The sequence below is a fragment of the Notothenia rossii genome, assembly GCF_949606895.1.
Source record: "Notothenia rossii genome assembly, chromosome: 5".
Classification (NCBI taxonomy): domain Eukaryota; kingdom Metazoa; phylum Chordata; class Actinopteri; order Perciformes; family Nototheniidae; genus Notothenia; species Notothenia rossii.
Window position 1 is genome coordinate 64932765 of NC_136903.1, and position 18561 is coordinate 64951325.

At 42.8% G+C, this 18561-nt stretch overlaps 1 protein-coding gene across 1 annotated transcript in view; it reads left to right on the forward strand.

Annotated features, from left to right (window-relative positions):
- Positions 1-2687: 2687 nt before the first annotated feature.
- LOC307039999 (plexin-A2-like) overlaps positions 2688-18561 on the forward strand; it is an 84318-nt gene continuing 68444 nt past the window's right edge. The window contains exons 1-2 of the mRNA XM_079682494.1: positions 2688-3054; positions 15331-16675. Of these exons, the coding sequence (XP_079538620.1) occupies positions 15446-16675 (1230 nt within the window). The 5' untranslated portion in view covers positions 2688-3054; positions 15331-15445. The remainder of the gene's footprint in view (positions 3055-15330; positions 16676-18561) is intronic.

The following is an 18561-nucleotide window of genomic DNA, read 5'->3' on the forward strand; positions in this document are numbered from 1 at the left end:
ACACAGAATAATTAAATATAAAACACAGAATGTGTGTGATTATACTAAATTCGCCGTGATCCCAACTCGTCTATTACCAACGTTCAGGGAGCTCTATGCAAGTCAATGGGACGCCCTGCCCGTTGAAAACTGACTCTCAAGGAGTAGCTACCCTGTGCGTAATAGGGTGAAGGGGAGGGGCCCTGACGGACCGTCAACATGTGACGGGTTGGGAGTGAGAACGTGTTGGTATTCCGCATATGTATATATTATTACATTATACAGTATTTCTTCTACTATACAGTATTTGATTTTAACATATCGATTTGTTCCTATCCAACTATATTTTTATTTTTCCTATTCCTGCAACTTGCAGCATTGTCTTGTCTTAAAGAGGCCATATAATGCTTTTTGGGTTTTCCATTTCCTGTAGTTTGTTCTAAAGGTTTGTGTGCATGTAAATGGTCTACAAAGGCTCAAATCCTAAAGAGTTTCTTTCTCACAATCCCCCACAAGCGCTATGCAACACCTCGCGTCTCGCACATCTCGCATCAAAAATAGACCAGCCGCATATTTTTAGCGGAGCCCAGCTTCTGAGACACTTCTGAGCCGCAACGCGGTGCGTCTGGTGGAATAACACGCATTGACTAGAGTGGCCGTGATTGCTGTGAACGCCGGGGCGCAGCTGTAATGCGTCCGTAACGCGGCGCAGACGGAGCCGGTGGAATACAGGGGTAAGGGGTGGGACATCCCTATGCAGTTGAGCAATCAGAACAGAGCCGGCCAGCTAACCAATCAGAACAGACTGGGCTCTGGTTTCAGACAGAGGGTGAAAAGAGGTGCTGCAGCACAGGCAGGATGAGAAAAATAAAGAGCTTTTTGAACATTAAAGCATAGAGACATGTCACAGCAGAGGCACACAAACAAATATGAACCTGAAAATGAGCAGAATAGGGGTAATATGCGTATTGCATATTTATAAGGTTTTTCTTTGCCAAAAACTATACTGTAGGTATTGTATAATATAGTATTGTATACGAAAATAAAGACTGAATCTGTGAATTTACTGCAACTCATGTTATACTTTCTAGCACAATTGGTAGCTAATTTACTGATGAATCAAGACTTTACTGATAAAACAACTAACATTTGGAGAAAGACTAAAATTCATACAGGGAGGTATTTTAACCATTTTAAATGAACTATTACAGGCATACTCACTTCATCACAAAGCCAACTCAACACACTTATATCGGTCTATCTTCTGATTCTATTTTTCACTTTTCCCCTCACCTGAAACTGTAGATTCCCTCCAGCCATGTTTGCATACTTATTTCTAGCCCTGTGAATCTGCTTGCCTCAGGTTCATGTTTGCTTTTGTGTTTGTATGTGTGCAGGCTTGTGAGTTTTTGCATATTAGTGTTTGTGTGTGTGTAACGTGGCCTTGTGAATCCAGGCCCCTGACGTGGGCTCGATGAGGAGGACAGCTGCCATCTGCTCAGCCCTGAGGGACACCGCTGGCCTCCCAGAGCTACACGCCCCGAACAGGTAGCCCGTCTGACATCTCCAACTCATCTCCGCACACCAAACGGCACATAATGAGGGGCAGACAGCTGGCCGACAGACCCAGTGTGCCCCCCCTCCCACTAACATTAGGAAAAGTGCCGACTGAGCTTTTCACCAACGTAAGCAGTTCTGTGATAGTTTCATCTGGACAAATTGCTGCCTGGCTTTGGCTGTATGTGTGTGTGTTTGTGTGCATAGTTTTCCTACAAAGTAAGGGATACCCATACTTTATACTCCCTCTTACTCAACAGCCACAAAAGTTGTAATCTTTTACCAGAAGCAACTCAATAATGAGGCTTCTTTTAAAAAGAGGCTTTGAGTTAGGAGGATGTGTTTCATCACTCCGCCTACAGATGGCACTATTTCAAAGGAAACTCTGAGTGTCTGCTGCTGTGCTTTTATCTGGACTTCTGAATGAAAAGTTGAATATGAATTCACTGTGAAAGGTTTTATTACTTATTTTTAACAAAATGGTCCAGTCTAACTCTGTTTCTAACTTGATGAGTTGGCCTAACCTGCATTTGAACTGCTTTGACATAATTTCCTTTTAAACCTTCTAAAACACAGTATAGATTTACCAAAGAGGATGTGTGGATACATGTATGGAAATATACAGCCAGTATACCAACACCAATATACATCAACCAACCGAAAATGGAACCCATTTGTACATGTGGAAGGCAGTCATTTTAGAAAAATATACAGATAGCAATCATATGAAAAATAGGTCTATTTTAAACCCTGACATTATCTTCATCCTGTGTCCTACTGATAACGGCAGCCTCTGTCCATTTACAAAACGTATATAAATATATATTCTATAAAGATCTGACGATTCTCTTTTACATGTACTACATTTAGCCTATTGATTATTTTTCTCTAGAATATATTGATTTCCTTCTGCCTTGATGTATAAATCTACAGACACTTTGAAGAGTGCACTTCATCCCTAAAAGACATAAAATATGTATTGCAGTGCGCTCAAGTTGTGTCAAAGGATGACGCGACGGAGGTTGGGTCTAGAAAGCGCAGTGTACGTGAGGTGCAAGTGAACTGATGGGTGACTTCATATAGCGTCCACAGAGAGGGAGAGAGAGAGAGAGAGAGAGAGAGAGAGAGAGAGAGAGAGAGAGAGAGAATAGAGAGAAGAGCGAGAGAGCGAGAGAGCGAGAGAGCGAGATCGAGAGCTAGAGAGAGAGTGCACGCACGCGAGATAGATAGAGATTTTGTGGCAGGCTGTTATAGAAAATGATCAATCCCTGAACGAGGCAGCAGGGTCACTTGATATAGCCTCTCTCTCAGCGGCTGACGGAGGGATGCTCGCTGCTGTTCACATGACTTTACTGGCTGCGCGTCGCGTGCAGCGCATAGGATAAATTAACCGGCAGTTTTTACCTCGCGGCATTTAGCTTGCACACACCTTCCAACGCGGGACGTTCCCAACTAAAAAATCCCATTGAAAATAACCGGATCTGCGCTATTCATGAATGAGTCTCCTCTTTTTTCAAGGTGAGTAGCCTCTCCTTTACTGTTAGACGCCGAGCAGCAGCAGCAGCCTGTAGTGTACACGAGGTTAAAGTTGGGTACACTTTACGCGCCTATAGGACGCAGCCAAAGACGTCCGGTGCACTCTGCTGAATTGATGTTGTATAAAAGATGTTGCATGAGCAAATTATTTGATGATTTCTCTGCTGGCCACTTGGAACAAACAACAGATGTGGACTGATGCTCTGACCGAGCTGCTGTGAACGCCTCAGTCTCAGCACCCATCACAGGAGCAGCACTGTAGCACATCATTAAATTATAACAGGGAAATATCTCACTTTAGTTGAGAAAACAGCCTGCTTGTACAAAACTCTCTGCACTTGTGGATTATTCTGGGCAGCACATCAGATTATTGCATCAGGAGAATACCAGAGTGAAGTATTTAGCCTGGAGACTGTCAGTCCTCCACTGGTGCCCTGCCTCCTGCAGCCCTGGCAGCCGGGGCAGAGCCAAAGCCTCTGGGACGCTGATAATGCCGGGCAGGAGCTGAGATGGAGCCTCCAACCTGAGAGAACTAAAGCACACAGGGCTGTAGCTGTGCCAACCTCAACAATGCTGTTGACCAAGTGCGTCTTTGTTCGAGCCCCCCGTCTGTGTGAGTGTTTGGGTGCTACCAGAGGGGGTGAGGAGGGGTGGTTGTTGAATTCAGGTTCTTTGACTCTCACTCATCATGCAAACCAGATGAAGCCCCTCTTCCCTCTGTATGCTCTTTCTGGTCCGGCTTATCTGGCTGGCCAGTTGGATAGCTTTTATTCTCCTGGCCCCTCCAGAGTGGGTAAAGCCTCTCATGGAGGGAGGGAGAGAAAGATTGGCTACTCCCTCAGCGTGCTCATGCCAGTCATGCACTCCGGCACTTTATCAGCTGCCTGCTAATTTTAGAATTTAAATGAATCTCCATATTATTTCTGTCTCTCACTCCACGCTGCGTTTGACGGCAATAAATGAAACTGAGGTTTTGGTTGCGGGGATTGTGGTTCATGTAAAGGAGTTTAATTGGTTCCTTTGAGGGTTTACCAATAAACTCTTAGGCCCATTTATAAGGGTGAGTTTAATCAGAAGACAATACATGCATTGCATATGTTTGCCACTTACTTCTTGTGGTTATTGCCATGCAGATGCTTTTGGTTATACATGCTGAGGTTTTGAAATCTGTCTCTTTTTTTGCAATATGTGTGCCTGCCACACTACTACAATGGAACATGTTCCAAATTGTTGGTCTATTCTGTAATGTCATGCCAAGAAAACCCACAGATGTCAGTGTGACCAGTTTTCTACTTTTAAAGAAAATATTTTTATAAAATAGAAACACTGTGGATCATCCAGTGTGACCACCTGCACCCCGTTTCTGAAAAGACAAGTTGCTTTTCAGATTTAAATGTCAATGTTTTGAGGGACATGTACACATTACACTTATTGTATTTTTCAGCAAATGAAGTAACAGAGGGTGATATCAGTTTAATGGTTGGACACTAGGGTCAAGTGTTTGATTAATTCACCCTTTAAGGCCCTATACATCATTTCCCACCATGCTGAGTCAGACTAATGCATTACATAAAAAACAGGACATGTCCAAAAAAATGAAAAAGAAGATAGGCCATTGATTTATTTTTGTTGTATTTGTTCCAGGTTTTTAAATGTAGAATTTAGAGTGATTGTGGGGGTGAAACTGAAATATTTTTCTCTCAACCCAAAAACCCATCAGACTGGTGTAGGTGAAGTAATTTAGAACATCTGTCTTTGTCAAATTCATCCACAAGCCAAGGAGTTATCTCCGGCTCCTACGAAGATTAATGTGCTTTAGTGTTTGTTTGAGAAGAAACAAAAGGAAGGAATCAGGAACACAACTCTACTAAAGCTGCAGGAAAACATCTCCGGATTTAAATGACCACAGTTCCAAACCATGACATTGATTTTAGATTAATTAGAACATCAGGAAGCGTGATGTGGGTCAGGGGCAAAGGCGAGGTGCAGTTGCTGCAATAATACATCAGGAGAATTAGTGTATGTAACGCAATTACACGGTGTGTGAGTGCACAGCAGCTCTCTACTACTACTACCCATAGCTGGAGACCCCCCACCTCAAACCCTCACCCCCTCCCCCTCACCACTACCCCCGTTGCCAACGGAGACACTGATTAAACACGACTGTTCGGATGCTACAGCCCGAGGAAGAAGAAGAAGAAAAATAAGGAGAGCCCCTAGTGTGTGTGTATTGTGTGTGTTAGTGTTTGCATGTGTGGGCTTGTACTGTATGTGTGTGTCCATTCATATGTGGATTTACTATTGCATAGGAGGGTATGGAATAAGCAGCAGGAGAGAAAGCATAAAAAAGAGAAGAGACACATAGTAGCAATATGAAACCTTCAGTGACGTGGAAAAGGAAAGGAGAAAATGAAATACTGCAGATCATAAAGCACGACCGCTATGCTGTTGTCCTCACTCTTTCCACTCCTTCATCCCCCTTTCAATCTTCACGCTTCTTTCAGTATGTGATCCAGGCCTGGAGGGAGGTGGACCGACAGGTAGATAAAGATGGACAATGGAGATGAAACAGGCAGAGAGGACAGGGGGAAAAAGATAAAGAAGTGGGACTAAGACAGACCAATAAAAAGAGAGGTGGTAACAAACATTGGAGGAGCGAAGTGAAAAGGAGGAGAGGTACAAGTGGGAAGCGTGCGGCTCACCTGCCAGATGGCAGCTTTGGAAGCGCTCAGCATGCAGTGATGGCAGTCTTGCAATATGGCGCACCGCCTCCAGATTGTCACACCGTTGTTAATACAAACAGTGCAATAACTTTGCTGATGTGTGTGTTTTGCATCATTTTCTCTGGCACTGGTGTGAGCAGACAGCATATGGTTCTTAAAAAAACAGACAAAGTTGAAGGAAGTGCATGTTTGTTTTTTTCCTGGGAAATAACTGACATCAATTTTTAGAGTTTGTGATATGCTTTTTCTTAAAGGGGCATTTCAGTGATTTTCGACATAAGGATCTGCTACCTCATCATGAGCGGCCCTATTCGGAACATTTAAACAGGTGTATAATGTTTTCTGAGGCTCAGGGGAGGTTTTTTAATGTCTGAGTAAATTGATGATATCATCAGGGTTATCTAAGGTTGGGCTTGAAGTGGAGGTAAAGGTGAAAGGGATTTTCTTTGGCTTAAAAAAAGAAAAATCTCAAGTTGCTTTATGTGAAATGTAGCTTCCACTGTTGACTCTAAGGGACCAAAAGTCACTATCTAAACCTCTTATGCACAATCCTCTACAGGGGAAGCGCAATGCTAAACCACCAATATACCAGTGAGCTAGTCCTTCATGGATGGTGCTAGCCTTCAAAGACATAATTCATACATTTAATGCCGTGGAAATAAAAAATAACCTTGGAAAATTCAAATTAGCTATCAATTAAAGTGAGAGAATTTAATATAGAAATGGAAATGTAATCATTGGTCATGGTAAATGGGTTGTATGACGTGGGGAAATGTATGGAAATGTGTTCAGTGCACTTAAAACATTCGACTTTCCTGGATTTCAGCAGTCGCCTCCATCTTAAATCATTTTACATTTCTGAGAAATTGAAATCTTTGTAGTACTTCCTTCATGGCATGTCAGTAGGAGGTAACAATCCCAATAAACACTGTTAGTCTTTTGAACAATGTTCACATTGATCTGTCACTGCATAGAGAAACTCCAAGTTGGAATAACATGACGTTACCTCGGGGTATTCCCTCATTAAAACAGTTTCAGTTCCTAAAATACCATCTGTATATTACAGTTGCTTGAGTATAACTGTTTTAAAGAATGAAGAGTTAGAGAACGTTCAAGGTTATACAGTATAACAACATCTTTCAAACCAGCTGAATTGAACTCCAGAAAGAGGACAGTTCTAATTGCTTCTCCCTTGTGTCTTTTGCCGACAGACACAGTCTTTGGGGGAATAATAAAGTCGTCTGAATGAGTTGCTTTGGCTGGTCCTAAAAGAAAGTTTGTAACCACTTTCCTACAACGTGTCCCACAAGCCCCGAGCACCTGGACTACATCCGAGACGGGCAGCGTTCGGCTCTGGGCCACAAACCAAGTGGGACTGGACTTACTTAATAGACTTGGAGAATTCAATAATAATTTGTAGAACAAATCCTACCAAGGAGGAAAGGTTACCGCGAGGGGAAATGTTTTCGGCTGGGTAAATTCTTTTCTAAGAACTTGTGGTCCCATTTGGCTTCCAGTCAATGTCTCTTCCAGTAAAAATTCACCTGTGTTTGCGGACCTCTCGTCCTACTTTTATGAAGGCGATGTTTATTTCTGAACATTTAAGATACGGTATGTCTATGAATTTGACTTTTGGACTCTGGATAGAATTCCAGAGTCAGAATTAGGGCCAAGTCAGGCCACCGTGGGGACACACTGGGATAATCTGGGCAGATGCTTGTGTTTGTGCAGCTTTTGGTTGAATGGCCACCAAAGGCATTATTTGCACTGCGGATTAAATGTTAAAGGGGTTCTGCAGCAGCAGATACTTAGAGGGAAAGTTGTTGAATAGTAGAACATGCACCATCGCTCCTCCTCTCCACCAGGGCCGGACTGGGACAATAAGTCAGGCCGGGAATTATACACCCAGCCAGGCCACTACCAGTTTTCTTTGGTGCCATTTTCCTGGATTTATTTGTCAATATTTACAGCGTTGCTGGCCATAGTGACTACCCCAGAATAAACATATGGACATGGGTTACTATTTCTAAAAAAATTGCAAATCTATTTAGGAACCTATCCATGTGAACATATTTAAGTGGAAGTGGACCTCAAATCCTCTAGGTGGGGTCCGATTTTTTTTTAAATGTTGGACTTAAATGCATCAATCTGGTGCACTTTGAGGGGGAAATAAAGAGACTACACCCATATGAAACATAACTGTATACATTTACATAATCATAAAATCATAAGAACATGGCCATAACCCATAACATACCATCTCCAATATGAAAAATCATTGAAACTTGTTTATTTATTTATTTTTGGTTCATTTATAGTTGTGAGTGTGTCTGGGCTCCTGAACCAGCCTCACCTGTCTCCCCCCTCTCCCCCTGCTCCTCTTTGAGGCAGCAGCAACACGTTTTTAAAGTTTATCTTACCTTTTTTCACCTAGTTAACATTTTTAAATTTATTATTCATGCATATTTTACTAATCACTCCCCCTTCAAATGGAAATATGTGTTTACATAAATGGTGACCGAACCGTTTGAGACCCACAGAGAACTTAGACTAAGTTAACTATCTAAACACTCAGAGTCCTTTACCTCACCTGAGATGTAGTTATCAGTCTCTCAGTCTGACAGGAGAGGACTCTCCTCCACCTTGTTGACAGCTCATTATGTCCGTTAGCGCCGCTAGCTAGCACCAGATGCTAACAACAACAATACACGCAACCGGTGCGCGCGCTTTCTCTCTCGCTCGCTCGCGCCACACATACACACCCTCCCGAGCTTGAATGACACACAGAGACCAATCAAGGGCATTGTGTATGATCTGTATGAAAGTGGCCATGTCGGCAGACCACATCATGTAGACAGCCAGTCACCCTCTGTGAGGCAGAGTCAGACCCACATTTGCGCAGCGTTGCGTTCACGATAAAAAAAAAAGATCCTCAGGCCAGCAGGCCACTTATCAGGCCAGGCCATCGGGAAACCTCCCGGTCCTCCCGATGGCCAGTCCGGGCCTGCTCTCCACTGTTTCTCTATCCCTTTGCTCGCTGTCTACTGCTGTCTCCTGCTGTCTCCTGCTGTCTCCTCATGCTCACAGTGATTTGTCAGCAGTGGAGGTAGCAGCTGTTTCTTTTGCATTGTAATTTCTTTGATCTTAATTACTCCAGCCAGCTAACTCCAACCTTGGCATCCTCCACCCCACAAAGCCATATGGGCTCGGATGGAGTAAGCAGGGGAAACATACAGGCTCCTTTGGAATAACTTCTTTGATTTCTGTGTGCAGTGGTGTGGGAATTATGGACATATGTGCTTCACATGGTTGCCCTGCGTCAATGCGTTTGATTATTTTTCTCATTCATACACTTGCTGGCGTCTAGTCTCACTGCCAAGTGTAATGTATATTCACTATCAGTTCTCTACGACTCATTCATGCAAAAGCAATGTAAACCTGCGCATATGTAACTGAATCCATCTGTGCAGAAGTTATATATATACAGTGTATACAATATAGATTGTACAGATGTCAAGACAAAAAACACAGAAGACAATAAAATGACAGCCATGCTAAAGGCTGAAATTGAGCCAAATAAAAATGGCTCAGACAGAGTGCTCTTAAAGGAAAAAACACAACTGGAGAGCTGTTTTGTACTTGTCTCAGGGCTAGAGAGTAAATCTCACATTTCAACACCCTCATTCTCTATTCCCCTCAGCTGCACCATCCACAGATCACTCAGAGCCCCAGTTGGACTCCTCTGTTTACCCCTTGTTCTCCTTTTCTTGCACTTAAGCGACACTAAGGGTGAGGGGTGCCGGGTTAGCCGCTGCAGCAAGGCGCACATGCTGTGTGGGTCCAAATAAAAAACGCTGCTCGATCTGTCTTCTTCTGCGCTCGCTGAATTATAGAAGACCCTCTATTGCACTCAAGCTGCATCGGTTTTCATCACAGTGCTGGAGGTCACTTTGACTTTCCCCTCTTTGCTCATCATATATGCAACACGAGGGCTTCGACAGAAGAGAGCCTGCTTGAGGTCACCATTAACCAAGGAAGACCGACAATGAGATTTATGGAAGAGGAGACAGAGCTGAGAAGAGGAAAGGGAGGAGAAAGGCATGCATGGGTAAATCTGGCGGTGGTAGCAGAACCCCTTCATCTGGGCCCTGCTCTTAACAGCAATTTCAGATATGGTACTGTATCTGCATGTATAATGCATACGCCCTAAAATAATGGCATGCATTGCAGAGCAGGCTGCTGACTGTGTTGTGGGGATGTGTTGGAATTGGTCCCCTTTGTCACATTTGCCTCGGCCCAGGTCCCTCGCAGCATCCTGCAGTTATTAAGAGCAGAGCGTGTTCGGTGACATACTGCTGCTTTACCGTTCCCCGCAGACGTCCTCCGCTACAATACCATCAAGATTAGTGGCCGGCTGGAGAGTACTAAAGCGTGCAATATCTGCACTGACCAATAAACTAAACAACAAGTACGGAAAGAAAAGGCAATTACGGTTTGTTTTTGTTAATATAAAAATCATGCCGGGACACAGAAGTACCAGCTAAACAAAATTAATTTATTGCAATTCTTTCCATTACAAAGCGTATCATTCATCTAAATATTTGTTTTTCGTCTGACCAAGAAAAAAGTCTGGGGGGTTCACTTCTGGTTGAATATACATTGCAGAACATAATGGGGAAAATTAACCACAGGCCAACCGTCACAAAATGTCACAAAGTGTTGATATCCTGTGGGTATCTGCAGTGTGAGCATCCACGCTACAACGCATTATGCCCTCTAAGGCCCGAGTCTGCGTCTCCGTGAGGGGGCCTTATGAGGGAGGCCCTCCACAACGCAGCCACTGATAAAACACGGTGGACTGATCACAAAACATTCCTGTTTCTAATAAACCCCACCGGTCCCATGTGATTCACTTTGACATCCATTTACAAGTCATGCTTAATAAAGACGGCATCTTCATGTCCTAATTCCCCGACTCATCACTGTAGGTACCAGCGACAGCCCCTGGCCCTGGCTCCCCCCCCCCCTGTCTCCACCACGTTTGACCTACTTCTGTCTGCACAACATTGTAAACAGATCTACTAATTGCCTTCATTTATTCATTTGGAAGTCAAGTTATGTTGCGGATGGCGCCCTCCCAGCTCATTCATGTGTAATGTGTACAACGCAGGCCCTCCCCCCCAATGACTCGTCCATGTGTATTCGCAGGAAACCCCATACAAAAGTATCCCATGAAGCCATGTACGATTATAAACTGTACGTGCAAATATTGTACAGTACACTGCCTAGAAGAGCTGCAGCAAGAGATTAATCCCCAAATCTGAACTCATCTCCTGGAAGGAACTCTTCTTAGCAAAAACCACTGACCCAAAAATCCACGCACGTTATGACTATTGTAGTTAAGATACTTTTCCGCTCCTGTGGTCTTATACTGTTATTGCTTTTGTGCAGCCAGATAAATCCAGGCCACAAAAAACAACAGCGACAAAACAATATTTGTTATCGCCTCTGAGGCTCACGACAATGACTCCCGATAACTAAGTGTGAGTATGGAGATGTTTTCTCCTGACCTTTAAAAAGTTCATGGCACGTCTGTTACAGTGTTACCGATCTCCAACACATCTGATAACAAAATGCAAACAACTAACTCTTTAACAGTGTGCTGTTTCTGCTAAATTAGTCTACAAATTGTGTTCATTTAAGGAACAGAGATAGTTATGCCTTTATCATTATCCACTGTGTTTCCTCATCATATCAAAAAAGTTACATTTTTGTGTTTAACGGTCGCCAAAAAACTTTAGTTATGAGTTAAATTGCCTTAAAATAAATGCAAGTTATGAGTTTTTTTAAATACACTTAGTGATATTCACTCAAAACATTTAAAAGTTAAATTTGAATAAATATATTATGTCAACAAATTACACATAATTGTATTAGGTTAGGCAAAGTATAAGTAACACATATTCGGTTAAACTTAAACTTAATATTATTGCTTTCAACTAACCTACAGTAATACAATTATGTGTAATTTGTTGACAGAATAGATTTAGTTAACTCCAACGTTTCATTTGTTGAGTGTTATTCACAATAGCTCATTAGAATTTGAAAATCTACCCCAATTATTATTTTACATGGCCATGATTTAAGCCCTTAATGCTATCGAACATGAACAAGGACTGAGAATGATGCACATTGACAGGCTAACAAAGAAAGACCCCCTCTTCACATTTTAGTCCATCTCTAATGGCAGATGGGTCAACAAACAAGAAAAAACTAACCCTTCTCTGTCTCATGAATCATGACAAACTGGGTGCTAGCTAAGGTATGACAGCATTTCACCCCAATAAAAGCTGAACTTGAAGGATAGCTTTGGTTCCACTGATCTCGATCCAGGTCAAAGGGTCGTGTTTGAGGAGCAAAGGAGGCCGGCTTCTCCCTCATCTATGCTACGATTGGTGCCCGCTGAGAGCTGGCGTCCCCCAGAGGCCTCAGCAAACCCTGTTCCTGTGTGTGAGTGTGAATGAGTCACGTCTGGGCTGGAGCGTGTCTGAGTGGCGAGGCGGAGGATTCAGCAGGGAGGACTGTGCAGGGCAAAGAGTTGTCTCTATAATCCAGGGTAAACACTGAGCAGCATGACTTCACGCCTTAGACGTGACCAAAGCCGGGAGAACAGAAATGGATGAAACCATGAGGCTGCTGCTTCGTCTGCCTGCTCTTCTTATTTTTTCTCCCTGTTCCGTAATTCCTCTCGGGATTTGACAGAAGTCTCTCAATACTAAATTAACCTCTGGATGGCACTGCTGGTGTCTGTTGTTTAAGGTCATGCAAGACTCAAACCTGGCTTTGCAAATATCATATTGTCTGCTATTTGCGGTCGGATATCGAGAGCACTGTCTTGTTAATGACTTCTAGGACGCTTGAGGTTCTTATAAGACTACAATACAAATTACACCAAAGGTCTTTGCTAGGAAGTGTGATTTGAAGTATAGAAGTTCAAAGTAATGGGATTCAGCGGGACAGCCCACGGAGTAAATATAACATATATAGATTGGTAACTAAACACACAATGAATGTTCTGCTCCTTTTTATGAGTTAAGGGATATGCACAAAGGATTAAATCGGTTTAAAAAAAAGAACACAAGGAAGCCTACATCAAAAAGAAGAAGAATGTTTTAGAAAAAGGTTTGCTCTCAAAGGAATAAAGGTTTCCGGTTTCCATTGGTTTAGGCAATTTTGTTTACTGAAAACAAACACATGAATGCTTCAAAGAGTTTATATTTCAGTTTACCCAGAAGCTGTCAAAAATAAAAGGACTGTCACTGCTTCCTCTGAAAATGCTCAAAAATGCCTGAATACTCTTTTCATTGGGTTTGAACATGCAAATGGACAAATGATGAAAGTCCTGGGTACATCGACACAGAACCTTCAGGGACTCATCAGATTGGAAAGCAGATGATTTGAAGGATTTTCACATGTAAGCTGGACATCTTTTTTCCTAAAATAAGGAAGGTGCCAACGTGTCCTGCTAAATCTTATCTTTCTGAGAATTAATAAAAGCAAACAGTTTTCCTGTGCAGCTGGAAAAAAAGACTTAACAACAGAAAAAGAGGAAGTTTCAATCATGTAACTTTTAAAAGCAGAGGAACAGATAAACAGAGCGTGACTAAGAGTTAAGACTCATGTCATGTATCACAATTAAAGATTAGGGCTGGGGTATGGAGAGGATTAAATATTACAATCTTTTTTACCAAATTCCTATAACTCTATTTTCCAACCACACTGAAGGTTTGGCTATCGGTGCATTCTCAACCTACTTAGAGACTTTTGATAATAATCTTCAGTAATGTTGATACAATGACCTAGTTTGTAAAGAAAAATAATACAAATTACACTAATTTGCGGTAATAAATGTTGAAACCAGGACGATGCAAGATTCAAGCCACATGACGACCCAAAATCTAAGACGATATAGTTTCTTGTCACGATATTTGACGTTATATTGATATATTGTCCAGCCCTATGTCAGATGTTGTTCTTTAGTGGCCAAAGACGGGTGGAGTTGCTCAAACTGAGCCTGCCAAATTGAGCAGAGGAGGTCGAGACACTCGAGTGACTTCTCCCCCGATGTGAGCGTGGCGGGGACAGATGGACAGGAGACGCTGTAGAGGAGCAGGAGCAGACCCTGCCAGCTCAGTGTCAGTCCATCCGCTCCATCCCTGGCTCCCTCTCAACTCAGCCGGACGTCCTGTAAGCCAGCCAATGGAGAGCACCCACCGCATCATGACCCCCGCATTAGGATCTGACATGGCTGTCTTCATTTAACCTTTACTTATACCGGGAAGTCTCGCTGAGAAAACACCCGGTTTACAGTCGCAGCCAAAACAGACTGTTGCCTTTGAGCTAAAGCTTTCTAGCTCTTGGCACGATATCTTTAGAGGGAATGAAGAAGCATTTCCCTTAAGGGTTTTGAATGATTTAGAAAAAAAAGTATTATTAGAGGAGTGTGAAAGGGATGCTGGGGAGATAGGAAAGCCTTTAGGAGCTGGATTGGAGAAGCTTCTGGTTGCACACAGGAAGGATTTAGGGTGATGTAGGCGTCTTCATTTATGGTCCGTCCTCCTATGCAGGCAGGTTTATTACTCCATTAATGGACTACCATGAAGTAACAGCGTGTATGAAGCCACTTTATCTACGGTGCTTGTGTTGCTCTTACTTAATTGATAACATCATTTTTGTTGTTCAAAATGAGCTTATTTTGTCATTTGTATGAGAAATACCTCGCATAAAACTAAAACAAGCATCACATAATAGTTTTGACGGAGGGAGGCAAACCTTTCTGTAAAAAGACCATAAAAGATTCTCTGCCATGCATTTTACTCATCCATCCTTCAGCCCATCCTGTGTTTGAGGGGCATTGTTTGTCCCCTGGAAATATCTACATAAAATATGCTAATGAAATTAAAGAGGGAAGTGTAAGGGCTGATGCTGCCTGGCTGTGAATCTCTAATGACTCCCTGCCATCCCTAGAAAAAAGCCTGATTAATTTAGGAATGTCGGTTGCTCTGGAGAGTGATTAATTCCTCCTGGATTCAACCATAAAACGAACAAGGCAGAGGGGAGAAAGGAAAACAGGGAGCCCAAAATATGGACGCATAATTAATGCATTTGAATTATGTAATTAGCCACCCAAACAGGGGAAAGGCGCAGCTACAGTGTGTCTCTGCTTTGTTCAAGTAATAGGCCACATTTAGATCGCTCTTTCAGAGAGGCAAATATAATGAGCCCCCCTGTTGATAGTGGGAATATTGGACTATCTCTCGGGTTAGTAAATACGGGGAGACAGTTTGAACAAATGATTAGTTGTTTCTTTGATGTCTAATGTGTCTGACTAAACAGAGATAGAATCGCAAACAAGTACATATATTTCTTTGTTTTAAGATTTGTCTTATGATGATACCATGAAAGCATTTTTTCTACTCGTGAAAAGTATCAAGGATCTATTGAGTTGAAAACACTTCTTTCTTTTCTCTTTCAGAATGATGTGAAGAACACTTAAGGACGACGAGACAGCACTTCAGCTCATCTTTTCAAATCCTTGGAGACACACGGTCCCAGGTGCTTTGTCTGAGCTCTGTATTTTTTGGAGCCCTATGGGGATGGGAACGTGCTTTGATAAAAGATGGACTTGCTGTGGCCCTGCTAAAGGTCACCGTCCTCTAAAGGTCATGTCATGGCCCCTGGCCCTGTGGCTATTGACTCTAATCTCTGTGAATCAAAAGAAGACTGTTGGACAGACTCTGAACGCCTTCCAATCGGAAAGGAGGGATTGGGCGCTGAACCACCTGACTGTGCATCAGTCTACAGGAGCTCTGTACATCGGAGCTGTCAACCGAATCTACAAGTTGTCAGCTAACCTCACCCTCCTGGTGTCCCATGATACGGGGCCGGAGTATGACAACAAGGCATGTTACCCTCCACTGATTGTCCAGCCCTGTTCTGAGCCGCTTGCATCTACTGACAATGTTAACAAACTGTTGCTCATCGACTACTCCCAGAACCGGCTGCTGGCCTGCGGGAGTCTGTACCAGGGCGTCTGCAAGCTGATGCGGCTGGATGACTTGTTCATCCTTGTGGAGCCCACGCACAAGAAGGAACACTACCTCTCCAGTGACAACCAGACAGGGACGATGTACGGGGTTGTTGTGCCCTCGCAGGGTCAGGATGCCACTCTGTACATCGGCACGGCTGTCGGTGGGAAACAGGACTACTTCCCGACTATCTCCAGCCGAAAGCTGCCTCGTGACCCAGAATCCTCTGCCATGCTGGACTACGAGCTTCATACTGACTTTGTGTCCTCTCTGATTAAAATCCCCTCAGACACGCTGGCTCTTGTCCCACACTTTGACATCAACTACATCTACGGTTTCGCCAGCGGCAACTTCGTCTACTTCATGACAGTGCAGCCGGAGACACCTGAGAATGGGATGCCCGCCGGCGGATCCCCTGGCGACCTGTTTTACACCTCTCGCATAATCCGCCTCTGCAAAGGTGACAAAAAGTTCCACTCATACGTGTCGCTTCCTGTGGGGTGCGTACACAAAGGCGAGGAGTACCGTTTGCTGCAGGCGGCGTACCTTTCCAAGGCCGGCAGGGTTCTGGCAAAGTCGCTCAACATCAGCGCACAGGAGGACGTGCTCTTTGCCGTTTTCTCCAAGGGACAGAAGCAGTGCCACGACCCTCCAGACCACTCCGCTCTCTGTGTCTTCACCATCCAAGACATCAATACACGCATTAAGGAGCGTCTGCAGTCCTGTTACCAAGGAGAGGGAAATCTGGAGCTGCACTGGCTGCTGGGGAAAGACGTGCAGTGCACCAAGGCGGTAGGTGGACTATAGAGGGAGAAGTGGTCTGATTTGCCACTTATAACACACATTTAGTTTCAATATAAAAGGTGGTGAGCAGCATTGATATAGATTTACTAAAAATGGGTTATCCACAACAATGATTGCAGCTTTAATAGCTTATAGGCAGGGAACAAGAGCTTTGCTGAAGATACCATTGAGGTTGTTTAGGGTCCCACAAGAGCAGAAGAGCTGGAGGAGATTAATTCCACAATGCTAATCAGAGGAGTTCTGTATTGAGCTTTGATTTTATTAAGGGTTTTGAGCACTGACTCCCACTCCCCCCCCCCCACTCTCCTTCCTTCTACTATTGTCGCTGTCAGCAGTTTTGAACCCTTTGAGACCTGTTCTTGATCTTGAGAAAAAAGAGCTTTCTTGTAAATGTCCAAGTCTGTTCCCTCAGTGAAAGCTATAATTCTGCCTAATGAGTGGCCTTCATCGAAACAAGTTGAAAGCGACCCATAAAAACAATGATGTTCATCGCATCCATGGCTCTTGAATTTCACAACATGTACTTTGATTTCAGCATGCCATCAAACAAATAAGATGTGATGTAATTCATAAAGGCAACAGAGGGAGGAAGGAGACCCATAATAATGCTATAAATTGCTCTGACCGTGCAGTTAACCAAAGAGCGTTATATTTCAATTACACTGTTAAGGAAAGGCAAGGTTCCAGCTTTGTTAAGATGTCATTAGATACTGTGTGTTTTTGGTAACATGATTCATTGGTTAGGGTTAGGGCTAGCCACAATGTTGCTTTTTGAGGATGTGTTGTTATCAGATATTTTCCTTCCTGTGTCAAGTAAAAGAACGAAACGACTTTAATAAAAATATTAAAGACGAAGGGGGTTTATTAAGCTGCTGTACCTAAACTTACTTTATATATTAGACTTCCAGACTCCCAATACTCTGAAAGGCTGTGCTAAGTCAAAGGGGTGCATTATGCTAACATTTCAGGGGTGTCAAACTCAATGTCATCGCGGGCCACATCAGCATTATGATTGCACTCAAAGGGCCGGTTGTAACTTTAAGAGTTAAGAAAATATATAAATACATATATAATATATATCAAATAATGTATTATATTACATTACTGCCTCTGCATTGGATTATTATCGGATAGGGTAATAACTTCATAATTAACTACGTCTGAAAGTAGAAGTCTATAATTGCAAGTCTCTTCAGTGAGAATGTCACAAAATGATTTATAAAGAAAAGCCACATTCTTGAAAAACAAAACAATAAAGTGAAATATTGAAAAAACATTTACATAAAAAAAAAGAAAAGATTCTGAGCAAAATCAAATTCTAAGAAAAACGGCATATTTTGAAGAAAGAAAGTGAAATTCGGAGAAAAAGGGTTTTATTTGAGATGCATTGTGGGACATGTAGTTTATGGGCAACGTGCTTCTGTAAATCCCCATGTAACCGTATAATAAACATATTATATTCTTTGCAAGCTCTTGTGGGGCCACATAAAATGAGGTTGCGTGCCGGATTTGGCCCCCGGGCCTTGAGTTTGACACCCCTGTGCTAAATTGTCATTTCAGCACTCAATTCAAATGCTAACCTGCTAAATTATAGCAGCTTTAACCATGCTTAGTTGTTAAGATGCTAACACAATTAGAAAAGTTTGCTTGTGTCTACAAATCAATCTGATGAATGTATGCATTCAATTTCATGGCAATCAGTGCAATAGCTGATAAGACTTATACTCTAAAATGACACATTTCAACTTGCGGTGTCGCTAAATGAAACATAAGGGCATCATTTTCGTCAGTAGGATTCATCCTCTGGAGACTTTGAATGTCGGTTGATAAAATGAATCCCTTATACAATATTTCTGAGGATTATTTCCAAGAAG